The sequence below is a fragment of the Globicephala melas genome, chromosome 16 (assembly GCF_963455315.2).
Source record: "Globicephala melas chromosome 16, mGloMel1.2, whole genome shotgun sequence".
Taxonomy (NCBI): Eukaryota; Metazoa; Chordata; class Mammalia; order Artiodactyla; family Delphinidae; genus Globicephala; species Globicephala melas.
In genome coordinates this window covers 80,590,700-80,614,968 of record NC_083329.1, presented here as the reverse complement: position 1 = coordinate 80,614,968, position 24,269 = coordinate 80,590,700, and the positions used below count along the sequence as shown (strand labels likewise).

The 24,269-nt window shown below is 42.4% G+C and overlaps 1 protein-coding gene across 2 annotated transcripts in view; it reads left to right on the top strand.

Moving 5' to 3' along the window:
- The window catches only part of DISC1 (DISC1 scaffold protein), a 348,149-nt gene that overhangs the window by 305,786 nt on the left and 18,094 nt on the right, over positions 1-24,269 (top strand). For both annotated transcript variants that reach the window (XM_030839535.2, XM_060286270.2), the window contains exon 11: positions 10,625-10,901. In XM_030839535.2, coding sequence (XP_030695395.2) covers positions 10,625-10,901 — 277 coding nt within the window. The remainder of the gene's footprint in view (positions 1-10,624; positions 10,902-24,269) is intronic.

Here is a 24,269-nt window from a genome sequence, read left to right as displayed (position 1 = left end):
AGTGGGCTAAAATACCCAAAAGTCTTTGTTCAGGGGAGAATTGTGTTAATCTTCTTTCTTGGAAAATAAAAGACAAAGGAATAAAATTTAAATATTTCTAAGAAAAACAGTTTTTAAAAATTGGAGATTAAATCTTTGTTGCCCAAGGAATGGAAAGATTTTAGACACATGAGGGCTAGTAGTGTTTAAGCAATTTGCAGTTGACAGTTTAGTACCATTGGGCATTCACATATCGGTTTGATAGTTTCCTCCATCGTAGTTATAGAAAAAGACCTGGTTATTTTCAAAGTTTCTAAAGAATGAGGTAAAATGCTAATACTCTTTTTTTTTAATTAAGTAATTAATTAATTAATTTGGCTTCATTGGGTCTTCGTTGCTGCGCATGGGCTTTCTCTAGCTATGGCGAGCGGGGGCTACTCTTCGTTGCGGTGCACGGGCTTCTTATTGCAGTGGCTTCTCTTGTTACGGAGCACGGGCTCTAGGCGCACAGGCTTCAGTAGTTGTGGCACGAGGGCTCAGTAGTTGTGGCTCACGGGTTCTAGAGCACAGGCACAGTAGTTGTGGCGCACGGGCTTAGTTGCTCCATGCCATGTGGGATCTTCCCGGACCAGGGCTCAAACCCGTGTCCCCTGCATTGGCAGGCAGATTCTTAACCACTGCACCACCAGGGAAGTCCCCAAATGCTAATACTCTTTAAGTGAAAATATTAATAAGTCAGGAAAGAGAGTTTGGTAAGAAGAACTGAAATTGTAGGTGTCTGTGTTAGAATTCAGTATTTCCATTTCTAAAATGGGTAGAAGCTTGCCCACAAATTTCCTGCCTACCCCCTCTATTAACATCATTCTCTGTAAATAACACACTCATGCCTCAGTTCCATGAGGATTCAAGCCACAATCAGATGATCTCTCTTGGACCTCATTTAACTTTTAACTGGGAGGAATAACAGAAATGATGAATCTCAATTCTCTATTCAAGAACTTTCTCCCAAACACTGAAATTGTATCTTCAAATTGCCTCATTATTAGTTGTGAAAACATCACCAAAGATCTCACATAGCTCAAATAGCTGTAAGTCATTCAGTTAAGGGATTATTACTAAAGACCTAATTCTTCTTCTGTACAGGAATAGCAAAACATTGCAAGACTCTGAAATGAGCCACTACTCTCTTTATTACAAATGGATTCAGTAAGAAGATATTTTAAAAATCTAAAGCTTCATGAAATTATTACATGGGCTATAATGAAGCGCTGCAATTTTATATCTACAGCGATTTACTCACCATTCAGTATGTGTCTCTAAAATTGGTTTCCAAACTTTGACATATGCATTCTAAGAGATATTTCAGGATAAATAGCTTTCACTTTCACCCAAAGACCACACATACTATATCTCATCAAAAAGAAAATGAACACAGAGTTCTAATATTCAAATCACTGTAATGTAGAAAATTATTTACAAAATGAGCAAACTCTTTTCCCTTAGGAAATTTATGAGAGGTCGGCTGCTGGCTCTTTCCCTTCAATCCAGCCCTGCACACACCATGAGAAATCAGAGAGATGCTGATGGATCTGACAAGTTAATAATAAAAACTATCCGAGAAGCCCCAGGGCAACTGAAAATGATTTGGTCTCCATGTGGGGAAGAAACAGATGATAAAGTGGAAGAGAGGTTTATCGGGCACGTCCCTTTCTTTCTCCCACATTGCCTGGGAAGGCCAGTGCCCACTGCGTTGCTTCTGGAAAGACACAAGCGCCTGCTGGCCAGTGAATCAGGGGAGGTAGGACCAGAAGACCAGCCTCAGAGGAGCCACCATGGGAGGGCTTGAATCTCGAGCATTCCTCCAGCCCTCCCAGTTCCATGAGGGGTAGATAATTACAACTGAGGGAATCTATGTTTTTCTTCAAGCACAGACGTACAGATTATTCCATCAGAGGTTCTTTTCCCTGAGACGATGTCCCACCCTCCCACCACATAAACCTACTAGGTTGGGCACAAGTTAGGGCCTTGGCATCATCCCCTTCTCCAAGGACCCATCACCAGCCAAAGTGGTTAATATGCAAGGAAACATGAACTCATATGGAAAATACACAAGACTTCTTAGGAGGGCAACTGCTATAAAGGAACAACAACAGTGGAAGGACCGTTACCTGATGAAGTGTAATTAGACACAAGATGTTCAATAGATGTATCACGTATTTCCCAAAGATAAGGGAGGATAGGGTTTCCCTGGTAGCGCAGTGGTTGGGAGTCCGCCTGTCGATGCAGGGGACACGGGTTCGTGCCCCGGCCCGGGAAGATCCCACATACTGCGGAGCGGCTGGGCCCGTGAGCCATGGCCGCTGAGCCTGCCCGTCCGGAGCCTGTGCTCCGCAACGGGAGAGGCCACAGCAGTGAGAGGCCCGCGTACCGCAAAAAATAAATAAATAAATAAAATAAGGGAGGATACTGGAGACAGGAAGTAAGACAGGAAGTCACAAAGAAACCCAAATGGAAATTCAGAGAAGGCAGAATGTAAAAGTTGAAAAAAGTCTCAGTAAATGGGTTGAACAGCTAGGTGGATTTTGTTGAAGAACTAACTAGTGAGCCAGACGAACATTCAAAAACTCTGAGGGCCTGAGAAACAGAGAGAAGGAAAAAAAAACAAAAGTTAAGTAACGTACAGAATAGGGTTATTTGATCAAAGTTCATATGAAAAAAAATGCCAGAAGAAAAGAAAACAATTAATAGAGGCAAGAGAGGAAATATTTGAAGGACTAATGACTGAAAGTTGCCCAGAAAAAAGGAAAAGCTATAAGACCTTTTACCGATGGGCTTAATAACTCTAACAGAATAGAAAAGGGTGGGGTGGTCAATAGGTTGTAATTAAACTTTATATATAACAAAGATAAAAGAAATTTCTAAGGGCAGATCGTCTAGAAAGGGATAAGAATTAGATCGCAGACTTTTCAATAACAGCATAGAAGGCGAGAAGGCAGAATATTAAGCCAAACCATTATTTAGAGTTTGGGTGTGAAATAAAGATGTTCTCAGACCTGTAAGTTCTTAAGATTTACAGGGCTTCCCTGGTGGTACAGTGGTTAAGAATCCGCCTGCCAGTGCAGGGGACACGGGTTCGAGCCCTGGTCGGGAAAGATCCCACATGCCGCGGAGCAGCTAAGCCCGTGTGCCACAACTTCTGAGCCGGCATGCCACAACTACTGAAGCCCATGCACCTAGAGACCGTGCTCCACAAGAAGAGAAGCCACCTCAAGGAGAAGCCTGTGCGCCACAACGAAGAGTAGCCCCCACTCGCTGCAACTAGAGAAAGCCTGTGCACAGCGACGAAGACCCAACCTGGCCATAAATAAATAAACAGGCAGTCTCTCAAACCACTAAAAAACAAAAACGTTTTAAATGAAAAATAAGTTCAGGAGGGCAGTGTGAGTATGTGAGAGAGTCCATAAAAAAAACTTTAGTAAATTTTACTGTTGAGGAAATAGGGAGCTTACAATAAAACAAAAATGTATCTTAGTAAAAATTTAGAACTAAAATATGGCCTCGAGATACATACAAATGTATCACCTTGCAGATGGGATGGGGATAGAATGAGGAGGTGGTGGACGTTTGCTAAGGTGCAGCCCAGGTAGCCTCATTCCTCCCCTGATCTACTGCAAGTCCCTCAGACGACAAATGAAAATTTAATTTCACGTAAAAGCCTGTACACAAATGTTCATAGCAACTTTATGTATAATGTTCCCAAGCTGGGAACATCACAGATGTCCTTCAGTGGGTGAATGGTTGAATAAACTGTGGTCCAGACAGAGCATGGCACACTACTCAGCAATAGAAATGAACAAACTATTGGTATGTGAATCTCCAGGGAAATGTATAGAATGAAAAAAGCCAGTTCCAAAAGGTGCATTATTTATGATTCTATTTATGTAACATTTTAGAAATGGAGAACAGATGTAGTGGTTTCCAGACACTTGGGATGGGCGCCAGGGTGGGAAGCAGTGATGTGGTTATAACACGGCATATGGGGATGCTCGTGGTGGTGGAGTTGTTCTGTACCTTGAATGTGGTGGTGGATACAGGAGGTTACACAAGGGATAAAATCATACAGGACTATAGACATACACACGCACACACACACACGAGAGGACAACTGAATAAGATCAGTGGATTGCACCAATGCCAATTCCCTGGTTGTGATACTGTACTATATTTTTACAAGATGTTACCATTGTGGGAAACTGGGTAAAGGATACATGGATCTCTCTGTATTCTTTCTCACAATTTTATGTGAATTAATAAAAAGAAAAAGGAAGGTAGGAGAAAAGAAACAAAGACATATACAACTTTTTAAAATTAGAAATCTTCGTTGTAATATATCACAAAAACAGCAACAGTTAAACAGTAATTACAACACCCTGGTTAAAGCCAGTAATCCCAAAGATTAAATTCCAGAATGGATTTTTATAAAACTCAGCCAAATGTTTTGTATTGCATTCATTTCTGAAAAAAAAAAAGTAAAAATAAAGTTGAACATAAAGTGTGGTAAAAATAGAAGCCAGGAAAAGTGGAACTAAAAGAATATTGGGGTAACAATTATAATGTCAGACAAGCTAGCACTATGTGTAAAATTTTGGGGACAATAATGTTGCCAATTCTGGAATTCAATTACAGAAAAATATGAAAATGAATAAGTTGGATGGTAGGTATACAAGTGTTTGTTAAATTGTTTTCCATATTTTTCTGTATATTTAAAATATTTTAATACTTTTAAAACTAAAAAAAATTTTGTAATAAAAGACAAAAATATTGGAGATGATTAAAGTATTACTCAGATGAAAATTTAGAGCTTTAAATACATTAGCTAAAAATTAAGTAGTAAGAGAGGAAAATCAAAGAAAAACTAACAAGCATTTAACAGCAGAAACTAATAAAAAGATAATAAATCTGAAGAATGACAAAAAAGTAAATATAAAGATAAGATGAGAAATCAAGGAAAGAGAGAACAAAAATCAATAACAAAGATTAACAAGGCAAAAGGTTGTTCTTTGAAAAGATTAATAAGCTAGCAAGCCTCTGATAAGACTGAACAAGATAAATCAGAAAAGAGGTAAATAAATATTTAAATAAAGTACAGAATGAAAAGGAGAAATGTCTATGGAGACAACTGATTTTAAGAATAATTTTTAGGGCTTCCCTGGTGGCGCAGTGGTTAAGAATCTGCCTGCCAGTGCAGGGGACACGGGTTCGAGCCCTGGTCTGGGAAGATCCCGCATGCCGCGTAGCAGCTAAGCCCGTGCACCACAACTACTGAGCCTGTGCTCTAGAGCCCACGAGCCACAACTATTGAGCCCACCTGCCACAACTACTGAAGCCCGTGCACCTAGAGCCCGTGCTCTGCAACAAGAGAAGCCACCGCAATGTGAAGTCCGTGCACCGCAACGAAGAGTAGCCCCCGCTCGCCGCAACTAGAGAAAGCCCGCGCGCAGCAACGAAGACCCAACACAGCCAAAAAGTAATTAATAGTTAATTAAAAATTTTTTTAATTTATGAACAAACATTACAATACATATGAAACCTGTGAGAAAATGGATTGATTTCTATAACAGATATAAATTGTTAAACTGGATACAAGAAGAAACAGAAAATCAGTAGACTAAAAATTAAAGATATTGAACTGGCAATAAAATGCTTTCTTCAGCAAAAGCCTTAGGAAAAGGATGGGGAACCCAAGGAATAAACTGGCAATGGAGAGGTAAAGACAATTCACAGGACGAGATCTGAGTGGCTGTGAAGCGATTGCAGTGGAGAAACACAACTTCAGACAAGATGCCTCTTGTCACGTATCAGATTGGCTACAGTTAGGAAACTGGACGATAGAGTCCAGTTTTTCTAATAAGGATGGTCTCTTCTCATGTGTACCAGACCCCATTCCTGCTCTCTTGCTCCAGGACATGGCTCAGATATCTGTGTTCTCTTTCTCTCTTTTTATTACTTTAGGAGTTTTTTTGCTGTTATTGTTGTTGGGTTTTTTTGTTTGTTTGTTTTTGGCTGCGCTGCGTGGCATGTGGGATCTTAGTTCCCCGACCAGGGATTGAACCCGTGCCCCCTAAGTGGAAGTGCGGATCACTAACCACTGGACCTCCAGGGAATTCCCCTCTTTTTTAAATTTTAGATTGGCATATAACACGATCAGAAAGTGCACATGTTGTGAATATACTGCTTGGTGAATTTTCACAAAATGACCATACTCATCACTACCACCATAGAAAAATAAAGCACTTCTAGTTACGCCAGCAGCCCCCTCTTCCTGTCATTACCCCTCTTCTCCCCAGGGAAGCCACTATCCTGATGTCTAACACCATCAATTAGTTTTGCATGTTTAAAAACATAAAATAAATGGAATCCTCGTGCCTCCTCTTTGTCTAACCTTATGTTTTTGAGACTCAGCCATATTGTTGCAGATTGTACTAATTTGTTCATCTTCTTTGCAAAAATTCCAATGAATGGACATTCCACAATTTATCCACTCTTCTATTTATGACCATTTGTTTTCCCTCCCAGGTTTTGGCTGTTACACATAATGTTGTCCAGTCATACATACATACAGTTGATCTTCATTATTTGTGGATTTTGTGTTTGCGAGTTTGTCTACTTACTAAAATTTATTTGTAACTCCCAAACCAGTACCTGCAGAGCTTTCCCTGTCATTCATGGACGTGCCCAGAGTGGCCAAAAATTTGAGTCACCTGATGTGCACGATCCCAGCTGAGGTCGAACAAGGCAGTGCTCTGATTCCTCGTTAAAGTTTCCATACTGTAGACAAGTGCCCTTTTTGCTGTCTGGTTAATGCCGTGTTTTTCACATCTTTGTGCTTTTTTCTTGGTGATTTTGCTGTTCAAATGGCCCCCTCCCCAGCACAGTGCTGAAGTGCTGTCTGGTGTTCCTGAGGGCAGGAAGGCTGTGATGTGTCGTATGGAGAACCTGTGTGTTTCGTAAGCTTTGTTCAGGCCTGAGTTACAGTGCTCTGACCATGAGTCCAGTGTCAGTGAATCAACAATATATATTAAATAAGGTGTTTTTAAACAGGAACGCACATAAAACAAGGTTATATACTGATCAGTTAATGATAACGTTGTAACCAAAGGCTCACGGGAAGCTAACCCTCCATTTCCCCTGAGAGCAGTGGTTCAGTATCTGCTCATTCAGTGCTCATGGTGACTACAGACCGTGACTACTGCGAACATTGAGAATATGTGCGTTTCATGAGTATAAACCTAGGAGTCGTGGTGCCGGGTCATGTGATCGACATATTTTTAACATTAGTACATCTGTCAAAGAGGTTTCAAAGACACTGTGTTCATGTACAGTCCCATAAGCAGTATAGGAGAGGACTAATCATTCTTTACCTTCTCTGACACTTGGTATTGTCAGGCTTTTAGATTTTAGCCATCTTGATGATGTGCAGTACATCACACTGTAGTTTAATGTGCATTTTCCTGATGGTTGACGGCATGGTGCATCTTTTCATAAGGTATTTATTGGCCATTTAGATGCCCTCCTTTGTGAAGTGTCTGTTCAGGTCTTTGCCCTTTAAAAAATTGGGTTGTCTGTCTCTTTCTTATTGTTCTGTAGGATTCCTGTTTATATTCCAGAAGCAGTCCTTCGCTGGTTATATGTATTACAAATAGCTTCTCCCACTTTGTGGCTTACCATTTCATCTTCATATTAATAGTCAAATTTATCATTTGTTTTCTTTATAGTTAGTACTTTTTATATCCTGTTTGAGAGATCTTTGTTTACTATAAAGTCATAAAGATATTATCCTACACAGGCATACCTCAGAGATATTGCAGGTTTGGTTCCAGACCATGGCAATAAAGCAAATATTGTGATAGGCAAGTCACATGAATATTTTGTTTTCTCAGTTTTTACACTATACTGTAGTCTATTAAGTGTGCAATAGCATTATATCTAAAAAACAATGTATATACATACCTTCATTAAAAAATACTTTATTGCTAAAAATGCTAACCATCATCTGAGACTTCAGCGAGTTTGCTGAAACTCTTTTTGCTGGTGGAGGGTTTGAAATATTGCAAGAATTACTAAAATGTGACACAGAGACATGGAATAAGAAAGTGCTGTTGAAATAATGGTGCTGATAGACTTACTTGATGCAGGGTTGCCACAAACCTTCAAATTGCAAAGAGAAAAATTCATTATTTGTGAAGTGCAATAAAATGAAGCAAGGTATGCCTGAATTATTTTCTAGAAGTTTTATTCCTTTATTTTTCACACTTTGATCTACAATCCACCTGAAATTGATGATTGCATGGTATGAGCCAGTAATCATGAATTTGATTCTTTTTCCTATAGTGATATCCAGCTGACGTAGTGCATGTTTAGAAGACTGTCCTTTCCCCACTACACTTTATCACTAATGCTTTCATGACATATCTCCATCCTTTTGTCTGCAGCCTGTTTGTATCCTTATATTTATGTATATCTCTTGTAAGCAACATGTAATTAGATTTTGAATTTTTTATTCTAGTCTAAAATCTTTGACTTTTAAATACAGTATTTATCTATTTATATTTAATGTAATTCCTAATATATTAGGGAAGAAATAGTTCTATTTTGCCATTTTCCCTATCTGTACCACATTCATTCCTGTCTTCTCTATTGCTTTCACTAAACCAATACTTAAGTATTTTTTAATTTAAAAACATTTCTCCCAAGCTTGTTAGTTATACATTCTTTTAATTTCTCTGTTTTATGACTACCATAAGGGGTTCAATATGAATCCATGACTTTTTTTGGGGGGGGGAGTACGCAGGCCTCTCACTGTTGTGGCCCCTCCCGTTGCGGAGCACAGGCTCCAGACGCGCAGGCTCAGCGGCCATGGCTCACGGGCCCAGCCGCTCCACGGCATGTGGGATCTTCCCGGACCGGGGCACGAACCCGTATCCCCTGCATCAGCAGGCGGACTCTCAACCACTGCACCACCAGGGAAGCCCGAATCCATGACTTTTTAAAGTTTAATACGAATGAGCACTTTACTACTTTCTGGACAACACAAGGAACTGAAACTATTTTAATTCCTTTCACTCCCTCCTTCTCTTTGTGCTGGCTATCATGTATTTTAATTCTTCATATATTTTAGATCACAAAAGAAATTATTATTACTGTTTTTTATATCAACAGCCACTTAAATTTACCCACACATTTACTCTTCCCATTGTTTTTCATTCCTTTATGCATGTCCTTGCTTCCAGCTAGAATCATTTCCTTTATTTTGGATATACTGCCAAGGAATTCTTTCAGTTTTATTTATTTGAAGATATCTTTCTTTTACTTTTATTTTTGAAGGAAATTAAAAATAATTGTGTAATTTATAGATTGTTAGGTTTTTTCCCACGATTTTTAAGATGTTGCTTTATTACCTCCTGGCATCCACCATTTCTGTCACCGATATACTTCCTTGAAGTGAATGTCTTTTTTTCCCACTAGCTGTTTTCAAGAGTTGCGATCTGTCTTTGTTGTCCAGCAGTTTCACTAAGATGAACCTAGGTGTGTTTTTTAGTTTGATTTTCCCTGCTTTGAGATTGTAGTGCTACCCGAATGTGTAATTTGATGTCTCTTGTCAATTATTTGAAAATTCTCAACACTAGCTCTTTTAATATGGCTTCTGTCTCATTCTTTCTTTTTTACTTCTGGCTTCATCCTTTATAGATACAGGCTTTAAAATAATGATGATTCATATGTTGAGGAAGATAGAGGACATGATAGATAATTTCAGCAGAGAACTGAAATATATTTTAAAAATCAAATAGAAATTATAGAACTGAAAAATACATCAACTAAAATTTAGAACACAGAGATAAATTGAATAGCAGATTAGACACAGTAGAAGGAAGGATTATTAAATGGAAGATAGGTGTATAGAAAATATCCAGCCTGAAGCTGAATGAATGGATGAAAAATACATACTTTCATTTAAAATTTCAGGTTTTTGGCTTTCCATGAAAGTCAGAATTGTTTGTGAACATTGAGTCTACATTCCTCATAGCTTTAGTTGCCCTGAGCTGAGGAAGGACTCTCTGTGCAGGGATATGTCCTTTCTACTAGCAAGAGTTCACTTCTCTCTATTGCTTTCTGCCACTGAGGCTGAATATCAGTTGTTACGGTTTATATTACCCCTGCACTGCTTCACTCATTTGTGTTACCTGGGTGAGTTTAGTAAGGGAAAATGGTGGAGGAGGGACAATCTAGGCAGATGAAATAGCACATGAAAAAGTACTTACCCTGGGGGAGTTGGGCAGGTCTGGGGACTCAAATTAAGGCAGCAGGACTAGAGCACAGACATGAGTGGGGGTGTTGTATTGGGCCACTGAGTCTGGAAAAATATTTAGGATCTTGTGTAGCCTTACAGACCAAGTAGCTAAGAAGGACTGTACTTATTTCACGGTAAAGAGATTTAGCCCCTCTGAATCTTCTGGTTGAAATAATCCATCGCTACGTAAACTTAACTTGTTAACTCTAACTTTTAGCCAGGTAGACAAGCTATTGGTTTGGTATGATGAAACATCACTGAATTAATTTTTATGCCTTTGTTTCTTCTCCGCCTTAGCTGCAAGTGTCCACTGCTTGGAAAAGTGTGGGAAGCTGACTTGGAAGCTTGTCGGTTGCTTATCCAGAGCCTGCAGCTCCAGGAGGCCAGGGGCAGCCTGTTGGCAGAAGATGAGAGACAGATGGATGACTTAGGGGGAAGTGCTTGTGTAACAGCTCCGGCCATCCCCCCGAGGCCCCACTCTGAAGATGAGAGGAAGACCCCTTTGCAAGCATTTGAAGAGTGGAAGGTGCACCTGACCCCTTCTCCTCCCTGTGCTGGCAGCGAACAGAAAGAGGTCTGTCCATCCTCATAGCCTCAATAGGGGCCTTACTCTGAGGGATGATTTGGGACCACACTTCAAGTGAGAGCAGTAAATACTGGGCGGGCTTCCCACTGAACCACCCAGACTCTTTAAAGATTTAACAACTCCTGAATATGATTACAAAATGATGTAGAACTTTTATAGAAGTTGCTTAAAATATAGGGGAATGGAAAGAATTAGTTCTATTTTTATTCTAATTTCATGGCTATAGTTAGAATATACAATCTAATATATAATTACTATATATATGGCCCACACTATGTATGTCATATATAAGATATAGCTACTGTATGTCCCATATATTATATATGTCATATATGATATTTAATTTTGTATTTAGAATCCATATCTTACAATATCGATTCATTAGAATCAAACAAATATATGTATATATTCCAGTAACTGTTTTTGCCAAAGCAAGATCATAATGAATGTTAGAATTTGCTCTTTTCATTTAAAACAACCTAATACTTGGCCTGTGATATATGCATTAAAAATTAAAGTGTAGATTTATTCAGCATTTTACCCCAAGGCTGACCTAGATCAACAGAGAAGAGTTCCCCACCCCTCCTCTCCCTGGTTCATCTCTCCTCTCTCCCCTCCCCTCTCCCACTTTCCCCTCTAACCCTAATAAGATTCTTTCACGAAAGGGCTCCAGGAATTTTTTTCCAGTTTTAATGCTATGACAGGAGGTTTTAGAGCGCTTTTCTGGCCAGATTCCTGGGTGTTCTGAATATTAAAAGAAAGTAAAACCTTGGTGGAACTGGAGGAACGTGTCATTTCACGTTCACATCTCACATTTGCCATTAGTTGTGCCCCCTCCCTGGGTCTCTGCCACGACTCACCAGGGAACGCACCCCATTTGGGTGCCTCCCCACCGTCCTGTGTGCAGGACCATGGTCTTTACAGAGCACACGCTCGCTGACAATGTGTGCCTACAGTCACCGTCTTCTGGACTGCTGGGAAAATTGATACTTGATCGTATATTTGAATTGGACAACCTGATGAGAAAGCAGGCGGTTGTCACTCTCTGGAATCCTGCTGGCCTCATAAAATTAGGCTCTACACTGAGCTGTCAGTGATCTCAACTCCTTTGTTAGCTGAGGCCCTGCAGGTGGAATCCTCCACAAATCCTGGTTGCCCGAGCTCATGCTTACAGTTGTTGAAAACTTGTGGCCAGTTGCAGTTGGCCAGGTTCAAAGAATATTCTGATGCGAGAGACACACTGCCTGAGTGAGGGGAAGGGAGCCCTGGGTGGAAGAAACTGCAGGCCCTGGGGCTGAGTCTTTGAAAGTAGGGCTGGCTCTCCAAAGGGGGCTCCCGGGAGCTCAGTGCCAGGACAGGAGCCAAGCCAGGTACATGGTGGGGTTTGCTGGGGCAGTGAACACCTCTGGAGGTCATGCCTGCTTCAGCAGGTCGGACCTTGTAGGTGGAGTCTCCTCCCTCCCTCTCTCCCTCCCTCCCTCTCTCCCTCCCTCCCTCCCTCCCTCCTTCTCTCCCTCCCTCCCTCTCTCCCTCTCTCCCTCCCTCCCTCCCTCTCTCCCTCCCTCTCTCCCTCCCTCTCTCCCTCCCTCCCTCCTTCTCTCCCTCCCTCTCTCCCTCCCTCCCTCCCTCCTCCTTCCTTCCTTCTTTCTTTCCCTCCCTCCCTCCCTCCCTCCCTTCCTTCCTTTCTTCCTTCCTTCCCTCCTTCCCTCATCACTGTGCCCATGTGTCCCTCCAGGCTCTCTGGGGGATGACTCTCCTAAGTATAGGAGGATTATTCCTCCTCTATAAGATTGTAAGCACCTGCCAATCTGGCTATAGGAAAACAGCTTGTTTGCTTAAAAGTAAGAAAATCAGAGTCAAGGATGAATGGCGTAGAGCTTTATCACAGAATGATTCTTCAAGTTTCTGTGGGAAGGAGGTGCGGGCTGTGACTGAGAGAGCAGAAGAGCACAGTGGCTGCCTCTTCAAGCTCCAGGACTGAGCCCCCAGCTCTGCTCCACCAGCTGAAGCGCTGAGGATGTTCTGTAGTTTTGGGGGTGGGAGAGAGATGAGGGGCCTTGAAAGCTCCTGCCAGCTCAGTGCCATCTCCCATCCTGTGTCTTTCCCGTCCCATGTGCTGTCCCTGCATTGCTTTTCTGGGTTTATATTCACAGAGGGAGGCGGGCATCTTCTGAACTCGGGAGCGGCAGGAATGTTAAGATGGTAGGTATTTTCTGGAAAGGGCAAAATTGTGGAAACAGAAAACAGATCAGTTGTTGCCAGGAATTGGGACTGGGGGGAAGGGACCGATCACAAAGGGCTGCATGAAGGAACTGGGGTGGGGGGCAGTGTGTGACAGCACTGTTCTGTATCTTGAATGTGGCAATGGCTGCATAACTGTGTGCGTATGTCTAAATTTGTAACTTTACACCCAAAACTCTACTGCATGTAATGTTACAAAAGTGACTATAATTTAAAAAAATAACATCTCCCTATTTAAAAGTGAGGCTACAGATGTTGGAATTGGCTGCCCTTGTCTTAGGGCTATAGGAAGACGGTACAGCAGAATGAGCAGAGCTGAGGCTGCCGGGCTGTGTACAAGCGCATTCCCTTATCTGCTAAAAAAAACAAACAAAACAAAAAATGAGGATAATGAAAACTATCTCATGAGGCGGCTGTGAAGATTTAAATAAAATAGCATCTAAAGGGATATTAACGCATATATGGAGAATCTAGAAAAATGGTACAGATGAGCTTACTTGCAGGGCAGGAATAGAGACACGGACGTTGAGAACGGACATGTGGACACAGCGGGGAAGGGGATGGTGGGACGAATTGGGAGATTGAAATTGACATAAATACACTACCATGTGTAAAACAGATAGCTAGTGGGAACCTGCTGTATAGCTCGGGGAGTTCAGCTCGGTGCTCTGTGATGACCTAGATGGTGGGCGTGGGGTGGGAGGGAGGGGATATATGTATCGGTACAGCTGATTCGCTTCATTGTACAGCAGAAACTAACACAACATTGTAAAGCAACTATATCCCAATTTGAAAAAAAAGTGAGCGATACGTACATAGTAGAGGCTTAAATAATGTTTTGTGTGTGTGTTTATCACTCTTTCCGGCAGTCACAAGAATCTCTAAGACCTTTTAAAAATAATATACCTTGCTTCCTTTATTAAGAAGCAGCGCTGAGCAATGAATCAGTGGAAGATATTCAAGAAAAGAAAGGCTTAATAAAGGAAAAGTCGTGTTTGTATTTGGATGGCCGATCTCAGGCTACTGAAGGCGCAAACTGTAACCAAGGGTCTCATTCGGAAGGTGTTTTTGTTTTCCTGCCTCGGTTTCTAGGGAGTCATTGAAGGCTGGGTCCTTGTGTATTTATCCCCTGGCTACAGTGTCTGTTTGCTTTGCAGCTGTGAGCTGGTTTGGCTGTGGAACTCCCTGCTGGGTCTGGCCACCCTGCCCGGGTTTCTCTACTGAAGCATATGATGCCCCGAAGGCAGTCAATTTCTTTTTAACCCGAATCTTCCATGAAAAATTGCTGACTCCTTAGGAAGGTCCACAGGGAGATGGATTTTCAAAGCCTTCCCTGTGCGCGTCTGCCCCACGTGGGTGCGTGCATTTTGATTGCGCTGGTTATAACAAGTGCTTTGTCATTAATGAAAGATTTTGCTGTGTTTAGGGTCCCACCGGGCTTCTCAGCACCATTTTCCCCATTTTACAGCTGGGCCCATTAAGGCATAGTAATTTGCTGGGAGCTTTGTTACCGAGGAAGTCAGCCACAGGGCGAAGGGCCAGCTTTCTCTTGCGCTTCCCCAGTGGTGAGAGCCCTCTTCTTTTTCAGTTTCATTACAGCTCTCCTGCAAGCCTTTTCTCGGACCCTGGAAACGATCAGGTGCCCTTGCCGCTGCTTTATAGACATTACAGAAATTGCATGGGGGCCAGACAGGAGCTGGGGAAATCAGTGAGCTAGCTTCCTCTGCTCTGAAGTTGCTCTTTTGTACTCGCTGTACTGGCCATTATACCTGCGTAATTGTCTCTTTCCTGTCTGCAGCCTGCGCTGCTGGGGTGCTTTCTGTTTTTACTACAGAGTGGGCTCCCCTCCCGCAGAGTTCCCCCGGACAGCGTCACCCTCCCAGCCTCCAGCTGCTTCCTTTCCCAGCCAGTAGCTGCCACCAAAGAGGCTCAAAGAGGCCAAAAAAAGATCCAGCAGCTTTGAGCCATCTCATGCAGGATTTGAGTAGCCAGGGTTAAGATATCTGCGGTGAAAGGAATTAGCAATAAGACACAGGGTAGCTTTATGTTTTTCATTTTTATTTTTTTATGGAAGTCTAGTTGATTTCCAGTTTTATTTATTAGATGGGTCTCCAGAAATGATTGTTGATGTCTCCCAATTCCTTTTTACTCCATTTCACAAGAAAAGAAAGCTGGGAAAATGGATCTGGGGTGAAGATGTGTGTCCTCACCATCTTAAACTGGTTTCTAATTCTAGAAACACCTGAAGTGGTCAAAGGGCTTCATCTTTGGTCCTGACAGATGCAGACCTGATTCTCTCTCTTTGCTCTCACTTCCCGGCTCCCTTGAGCTCTCAGAGGGGCAGCAGCCCCCCCAGCGAAGCGGGGTTGAAAGAGCAGATCCTGAACTACACGTCTTGATCGTTCTTACACCTTGGAACTTATGAGACAACCCCCGGGGGTGGGGAGGACTGCTCACTCGCTCATCAGCTGCTTTTACTCTTTTTGTCTCTGGGAAGAAAGCAAAAAGCTTGGGTGTGAAGAGAAATTCCACCTTCTCTACAATTTAGTATTTCGTGTTGCAAATCCATCCTCCTTAGCCCAAGAGTAGAGCAGTAGAAGCAATCAGGCTGCCATCAGGATTGGTAATTGGTTGATGAATGAAAAAGCCAGAGAATCATAAAAAAATGATACATGTGCATTTTAAACTTTCTTTTTTTAAGCTTGCTATAAGACCAAGGCTTTTTGTTTGTATAGGTCTTCCTGAATGGCTTTTCCCGTGGCCGTTCTTGCAGAACCCTCACCAATAATGCACCATCTACAACTACCAGTTTGCATTTCTTTAAAGAGGACTGGAAATTTCAAGAACACTTGCAAAACAGTCCTCAGTTTCCCCCTCTCTCTCCCTCTCTTAAATATTGTTGAGTTTTCCCAAGGTTTTCAACTTGGTTTATGTAGAGACAAGAACTCCCCTTCTTTTCCCACTAACATTTCATTGCTTTACATAGTATTTATTTTAATTATGTAATTAATTTAAGTGCGACTGGGCATCAATAGGTTTAGAAACAGCTCCACCAATAGGATTGGAAGTTGGCAGGCTCACAGGCTACGTCCCGGCCCTGGCCTTGGCCCCTGCCTTTGATGGGGGGAGGGGCGGCGGAGCAGAGCCCAGGACACCTGGCAGGTGGGAAGAAGAGGCTTCTGGGCCTTCAGTTAACTGGTTCATGCCGGTTCTCTCAGTTAATTAATGTTAGCTTGCCAGCCTCCTGCCCAAGGAGACTAAATGGGGGCCTCGGATCCGCTGCTTTCCCTGCTTTTGGAAAATTACGAAACCACTTTCTTTGCTCCAGGGCCTAACTGTGACTTCTTCCACTAATTAAAAATAGCTCTGTGCTTCTGAAGAAGACAGCCTCGGGGCCCTCGGAGCCTCCTTCACCTTGGAAATTCCTTGTCACTCATTGATGAACACTGAGGGGTGGATAGAGGCTGGTCACCGGCTGGCTGGTGAGGATTGAGTTATGGTACTTACAGCACAGGCGGCTGGTCTAACGAATATGCAGTGTTTTCCTTTGAGTAGCTGAGAGATGTTTAATCCAGGCTTTTCTGGAAAGTGAACTAACAGTCTGTTAAAAGCAGTCATTCTAGTCATCTCATAGTTGCATAGTTCACAAAAAGCATTTAGAAATTCAAAAAAATTTTAATCTAAGATGAACACAGATGAAAGTTGGTATTTGATTCTGTCCTCCTTGTAGTTCAGTATTTCTGAGCAACAGGCCGTTGGCAGGGCACATCCCCTGAAATGCAGTGCCCCCAAAGGTGTTCTGTCTTCATTTCCTCATACAAAAAGGTCTTAGGGTTTGATGTCACTATCCCCAGAATCCGAACCCTTGTGCTAAATAGAGACTGTTTAGGTATTTGCTGATGCTGTGAATCTCATTTATAAATAGATTTTTCCTCCGAAGATTCTAACAGAGTTTGGCCTTACACAACATTGGTGTGAAACGGAAGCAGACCAAATTCTCTCACGTGATCATGGAATAGGAAATACAGCTTTCTGAAGCTCGCCCTTCACGTGAACTAGAAACCACAGGCCGATGAGCATACATGAATTATCAGGCCATTTCTTCTTTCATCCATATCCTTGGTTCTGTTAATGCTTCAGAACTTTTCTTTGTAATAAGCGTGCAGATACTTGAAGACAATTCATTGCTCGTTCTGATCTAAAGACATCTAAATATTTCGGATGCTTTCCTTACCACTGACAACATCTGGATGCCTTTAAAAAAAATGCCCACTTACTGAGGGTGTAACCATATAATTTGAATAGTTGGATGAATACTTGTATTATATGGAGTAGTAATGATGTACCGTTAGTGTCTTAATGTGTGCCTCTCTGCTTATTGGCATTACATTATGACTGCAGAACTCAGCATTTATGTGAAAACACGCATACTTACAAAAGCTATTTCAAATAGATGCGAAAGATACTCTTTGTGGTATTGGACAGGAGTTTGAGGTAAATATTCTTTATGTGGGCGATTAAAAAAAGGGAAAACCATATAACATTTCTGGAATGTATTTGCCAAGCAAATATTTTGGAAAACAGCCCAGAGAAACATATTTAAGGCTGTGATTTTAATAGCGAACTAAGGAAATGCTTTAATGCATCAGCTAAGCTCACGGATGGTGGTAATCACATCTGGTTTACCTCAAGCTATAGGAGAGGGAATGAACCTTAACCACAGAACAAACATCTTAAGGCTCAAGCCGCGTCTTTGGTGGGTAAGGATGTATGTGCGCATGCAGGGATTTTAATTGATTTTTAAACTTAAGTATTTCTATGGCTCAGCAGTCTGTAAATGCAGACTGCTCCGTCACCTGTCCTTTCTTTATGATGTAGCCTGTGAATTTCATTGCAGGAATTAGACATTTTTAGGGATAGGCAACTATTGCTGATTCCTTATTACACGACCAAGGAAAATAAGGATCCGAGCAGGGTAGTTGGACACAGAGTGGGATGTCCAAGGTGGGGACCTTCCCTTACGCCACAGGGAAGCATGGGAACATGGGTCCTGGCAAGCATGGGAACTATTGACAAGTTCTTTTTTTTCTTTTTTTTTTAAATTGAAGAATAGGTGATTTACAATGTTTCAGGTATACAACACAGTGATTCAGTTATATATATATATATTATATATATATATATATATTCAGATTCTTTTCCATTATAGGTTATTATAAGATATTGAGTAGAGTTCCCTGTGCTATACAGTAGGTCCTTGTTGTTTATCTATTTTATTTTATTTTATTTATTTTTTAACATCTTTATTGGGGTATAATTGCTTTACAATGGTGTGTTAGTTTCTGTTTTATAACAAAGTGAATCAGTTATACATATACATATGTTCCCATATCTCTTCCCTCTTGCGTCTCCCTCCCTCCCACCCTCCCTATCCCACCCTTCCAGGCGGTCACAAAGCACCGAGCGGATCTCCCTGTGCTATGCGGCTTCTTCCCACTAGCTATCTACCTTATGTTTGGTAGTGTATATATGTCCATGCCTCTTTCTCGCTTTATATAGTAGTGTATATATGTTAATCCCAAACTCATAATTTATCCGTCCTCCCCTCCTTCCCCTTTGATAACTATAAGTTTTTTCTCTATGTCTGTGAGTCTGTTTCTGTTTTGTAAATAAGTTCATTTGTATCATTTTTTTAGATTCCACATATAAGTGATATCACATGGTATTTGTCTTTCTCTATCTGACTTTACTTAGTATGACAGTCTCTAGGTCCATCCATGTTGCTGCAAATGGCCTTATTTCATTCTTTTTCATGGCTGAGTAATACTCCATTGTATATACGTACCACATCTTGTTTATCCATTCGTCTGTACTGATGGGTTCCTTAAGCACAGCACCCAGCACAGTGCATTTCCCACATGATATATAGACCCGAAGGGTACTTGTTGATTTCCTCAGATTAATTTTTAAATCATAGCAAGACTTCTTACTTCAGTTATCAGGCTTTTCTCGTTCTACTACTTGATGTCATTCCAGACATCGTACTGCCTCTGCCTTTAGAACTACTTTTGACAACATTTTAAAACACGAGCCACTTCAGTGTTCTTGATGCAATGACTTAACCCAAGGTGGAGCCAGTCTGCTCAAACGTGTGGCAGGTCACCGCTGACGAATAACATTTCTGAAAGTGTTGCTTTGTTAGGTGTGGTAGCCTTTCATAAGTAAAGTTGGTAGCTACAGCAGTACCTGCCTGACTAGCAGTTTAACCCAAACAGTTTCTATTCCAAATACATTTTCTATTCGGGAAAAAAAAATTATATATATATAATTTCCTTATCACTCTGGATGTAACTAGGTGAGATGTTTTCACCAGATACTCGTTCTTATCAAAACAATTATTATTATAATATAATATATTCCCTACCCTTGGTAGGGAGCTTCAATATGTCCTCCAGTTTTAAAACTTTCAATGTTGATATTTTCCAAATTTCATAGGCAAGGGCATAGTCTTGTTTATGGGAAAATCACTAAGTAAAAAACTCCTTGCTGAGCCTGGCCCCAGAGTCTGTGACTGTGGTTTTCACCAGTGTGTGCAGGCATCTGCTCAGCATAGCAACTGAATGCATTTTTGGATCTGAGTATAGACTTTTCTAGATAAATGTTTTTAGAAAGTCATTTTAATGAGAAAATCCTTCCCAACAAAGGAAATCCTATTTTCTCTTTTAAATCACGCTTCCCGAGTTTGGTGAGCAGGACAGAAATTTGACATCAGGTCTAATTCAACACAGCTGAAAATTTCTGCCTAAACGCTCAAAAGTCTACGGGTTCTGAACATGAGGTGAGTTAAGCAAATTCTCTTTGAAATATTGTCTGACCGAGTTAGGGCTACCAAATCAGACATGTGTGAAGGGACGGTATGGAAGATTTAGGGCTCTTCCTGAGGCCGATAAAAGGCGTGTTTGTGCGGAAGGGCTGGGACAGGCGCCTGGGACCCGCCGGCTGCCCTAGAGGCAAGGAATTACCCCAGGCGAGGCTGCTCTTGGCTGCCTCCAGAGAAAGGAGCTGTTCAGAGAGGTCTTACTGTCTCTGCCAGGCTCTTCACACTTGGTGAGAGGCGGCCTTGGCTAAGGCAGGCTGAGAAACAGCATCGCTTCCTCGAGACGTGGCGAAAAAGAATTCTCCATTCCTTGCGTTGACAAATGTGTCCTGAGCATCTTTTGAGAACTAGGCAGGTGGCACTGGAGCTCCAGGGATGGCAGGACCGCATTCTGCTACCGTGTAGCTGGGGAGACAGGCAGGTATATACGTGCGGAAGAAGTTCTGTTCGTGGTGCTGGAGGAACACTCCTAGCAGAGTTGAGGTGGTAGGAGATTCAGGGATCCAGGAGCCTGCCTGGAGGGAAGATAGAGGGAGCATGAGCCAGGCCGAGGAGGGAAGAAAGGCTCCTTAAGAGGCCTTTTTCCTGGTACTGCTTCTTTCATTCTGGCGCACGGGGAAAATAGTTACTCCTAGGGCTAAACGATGGAATGGATGTATAGAAAGAAAAAGTAATAATCTGAATGGCTGAAAAGACTGCCTGATGGGACGAATGACTGGAGGGTTTTCAAAGCCACTTTGAAATGCCGAACAAACCTGTACTTTGTCCATTCGGTCTTGCAAATCCTACAAAACTCCATTTCAGCTACGAATACCAATGACTTTGTAGTGGGTGATATTTTAATTTTCGAGTATCCGTCATGTAGTGATGTAGGGTTTTTTGTGTTTTTTTTTTGCCACATTTAATTAAATAATAAAGTGAAAGCAAACGTTACCAATTTCACGCTGAGAAGAGCCGCGTGCATGAAGAGCTACTGGATGTGGTTCAGAGAATGTTCACTGGGAATCTAGCAAGGCAATGCGAACGATGGGCAGTCAAAGCTGTCATATTCTTATTCAGAAAGAAGAAACTCACGGTCCTTCCCAAGTGACACTCCCCTGCTGTCTTCTGCTTCCAGCCTTGTGTTTCATGGGCATGGGGACCAAAGGTCCCTCGCTCATCACTGCATCCCACGTTGTCCTGGTTACCATAATCGCCACTTCTAGGTGATGTGTATCCAAGTCGTGGAGGGACCACCTAACTGGGTGAGGGTGAGCCTTCTGGGAATCAGAGCAGACTTTGCAGAGTTCTGAGGGAGGAAAGGGAGGAGAAGAGACATCTTCAGGCGCCGTTTGCTTCTCTGATTTCTTTCTGTCATCACTTTGTAGCCCCCTCATTCCCACCCTGGGCCAGCCCAACGCAGATCCCTTTCTGTGTTTCCCCCCCACAAGTCAGATCCAGAAGAAAGAGCTAGCTAGATGTGGGGAGACCTGCATCTTGGACCCCAACCCACCGCTGTCCCCTTGTGTGACCTTCAGCGAGTCACAGGACTCTTGGAGACGCCTTCAGTGTGTGTATAAGGGGGAACTCAACTAGATGGGGCTGAGGTTCCTAGCCCCCCGCCAGCTCCAATTCCCTCTGCTTCTAGGTGTGAAGGTGTGCAGGGGCGGGCTCGTGACATTCTTAGCAGCCCTGACTGAGGTGGCCCTTTGTAAATGCTGGCATTTGACGTCCTGGGAAACAGGTGGGAGCGAAAATGAGGGGCTCCACTTTCTTGCAGTTACATCCCAAGCTGGGGCCTCCAGAGCAGTGCACCTGACTTACAGGTCACTATTTTGGCTTAAAGAGAAATGCCGCTGTTTCTGAAGATCTATTGAAGGACAAGTTTTTTGAAAAGAAGTTTCCTTTCTGTTAAACACGCAAACAAAAGCCCTTCAGTAGCTCCTATTTCCCTTTTTATTTTTAACTTTCCACTCTGGCTTAGACAAATAATACGGATAAAATGAGAGACTGGGGTAGAATTGACAGTAAAGCTCTCTGCTTTCCTGCCAGGGGGTTCTCTGCAGAGTGAGCCTAAAACCCACTGGCTTAAAAGGACACACTTGAGAAAAGTGTTCTCACAGCAAGAGAGAAACCAGTGGTAACAGGCTTTATGCTTCCTGAAGAGACCTGCCATCCCGGTTGACTGTAGCGCGCGCGCACACACACACACACACACACACACACACACAGAGACTCATATTCCCAGGAGGATGCAATCATTTAAATAGGGCAGCGATTTCGTCCTTCATCCCAGGCAGTGAGTGTGCCCCCAAGGGGGGTGTGAGATCCCGAGACAGGAATTCACTCGTGTCTTACCCTTCTGCCTCTTGTGAAGTGCCGTGTCCACTAAAGAGTCATTTTCCCCAAAGCTAGAAGGAAGCAAGGTCCCCTTGGTTACATGCTAAGCAAATATGGTGTTCAGAATCTGCTCCTGCACATTCGACCAGGAGCCAGGGATCTGGGGACCAGTGACCAACAGCGCTGGCCACTCATTGAAATCTCTTTCTCGCACTTCTCGGCCTCATAGCCACAGTTCTCAGCTGGCTGCCCACCCCGAGACAAGTCAGAGCATTAGCACTTTAGTGAACTTCAAGATCCGGTTGGTCTAGGGACTGGTGAGGGAGTACTTCCTGCTCGCGTTTGCAAAGGTCCTGTCCATCCAGGCAGGCTCCTGTGTGGGGTATACCCATGTATCCTGCTGTTTTAGCTACTATGGCTGCATAACAAATCACCCCCAACTCAGTGACTTAAAAAAAACATTTATTATAGGCATGAATCCGTGGGGAGGGCTGTCTGCCCCGTAATGTCTGAGTGTTCGCTGGATAGCTTGAAGGTGGAGCCTGGAATTGTCTGAAGGCTCAGTTCCTCCCGTACGTGGCTGTTGGCTGGGTCCTTAGTTGGGGCTCTCAACCAGGTGCCTACACCTGGCCTGTCCAGGTGGCTTGGGCTTCCTTGGGCTTCCTCACAACATGGAGACTGGGTTCCAGGGCAAGTGATCTGAGAGACATATCAACTATTATGATCTAGCCTTGGAAGTCAGGCATGTCACCTCTACCGTGTTCTTTTCATCGGAGGATCCTTAAAGGCCCAGCCATGTTCAAGGGGGAGAAGTAATAAACTGTCTCTTGACAGCAGAGAGGAAAGGTTCTGAAGGCCATACTGCTGTGCCTGGACACACACTCCGTCATGCCTGGGCACAGCATGGAAATGACAATGAAGCTCTGCCTGGCCGCTCCAGGGTAGGGTTCACAGGCAGGACCTCTACAACTTTGTCCGCCTGATGCTCGTGACTCTGGTCCAGTCCTGCCCTCTGTGGACAGATGGGATTTCTTTGGATGGAGTGGAATTTTTCATCAGATTGATAAAATATGTAAATCTGCCCTCTCATCGGCTGTCACTTCTCAGTTTAGGTCTTAAACTAATGTCATGCCCAAGATTCCCTGTGAGAGCATTATGGTAAAGCCATAAACCACTCAAATAATACTCACCCAGGTCACACTCGGTATCCTTTCAATACAGGATCAGCATCTGTCCGTAGTGGTTTGTGCAGGAACTTGATGGGGATTCTGTAACCTGGAGGAGCAGCCCTACGAGAGAATGCCAATCAGATCTTCTGTTACTGTCAGAGAACCTTGATCTCGCTGAGTTTGTTTCCTTATGCCTCTTTGCGCTTTTTAGTCTTTATTTTTTTATTGAGGTATAGTTGATTTACAGTGTTGTGTTAGTTTCAGGTATACAGCAAAATGATTCAGTTATATATAAAACATTTTCCATTATAGGTTATTATAAGATATTCAACAGAGTTCCCTGTGCTCTACAGTAGGTCCTTGTTGGTTATCTGTTTTATGTAGAGTAGTTTGTATCTGTTAATTGCATACTCCTAATTTATCCCCCCTTCTCCTTTGGTAACCATAGGTTTGTTTTCTATGTCTTGTGCTTTTTAATCTTCAAAATTGTTTTTTAAAAATATTCAGTTGTATTTCTTCCATACTTTTCCATTATGGCTTGAGTTAGTGTTCTTAGTAACTTTTTTCTTTATTATTTTTCAGAGATGTGGAAAATACAACAACGTATAGAAAAGAAAAGAAAAATGTGCTATAATGCTGCCCCTTCAAATAATTGTGAATATTTTAGTGCTTTGCCTGTTTGAGTATTTCCTCATCATTAAATATTCTTGTATTAAAATGGTTTTAATGGCTAAATACAAATTGAATATA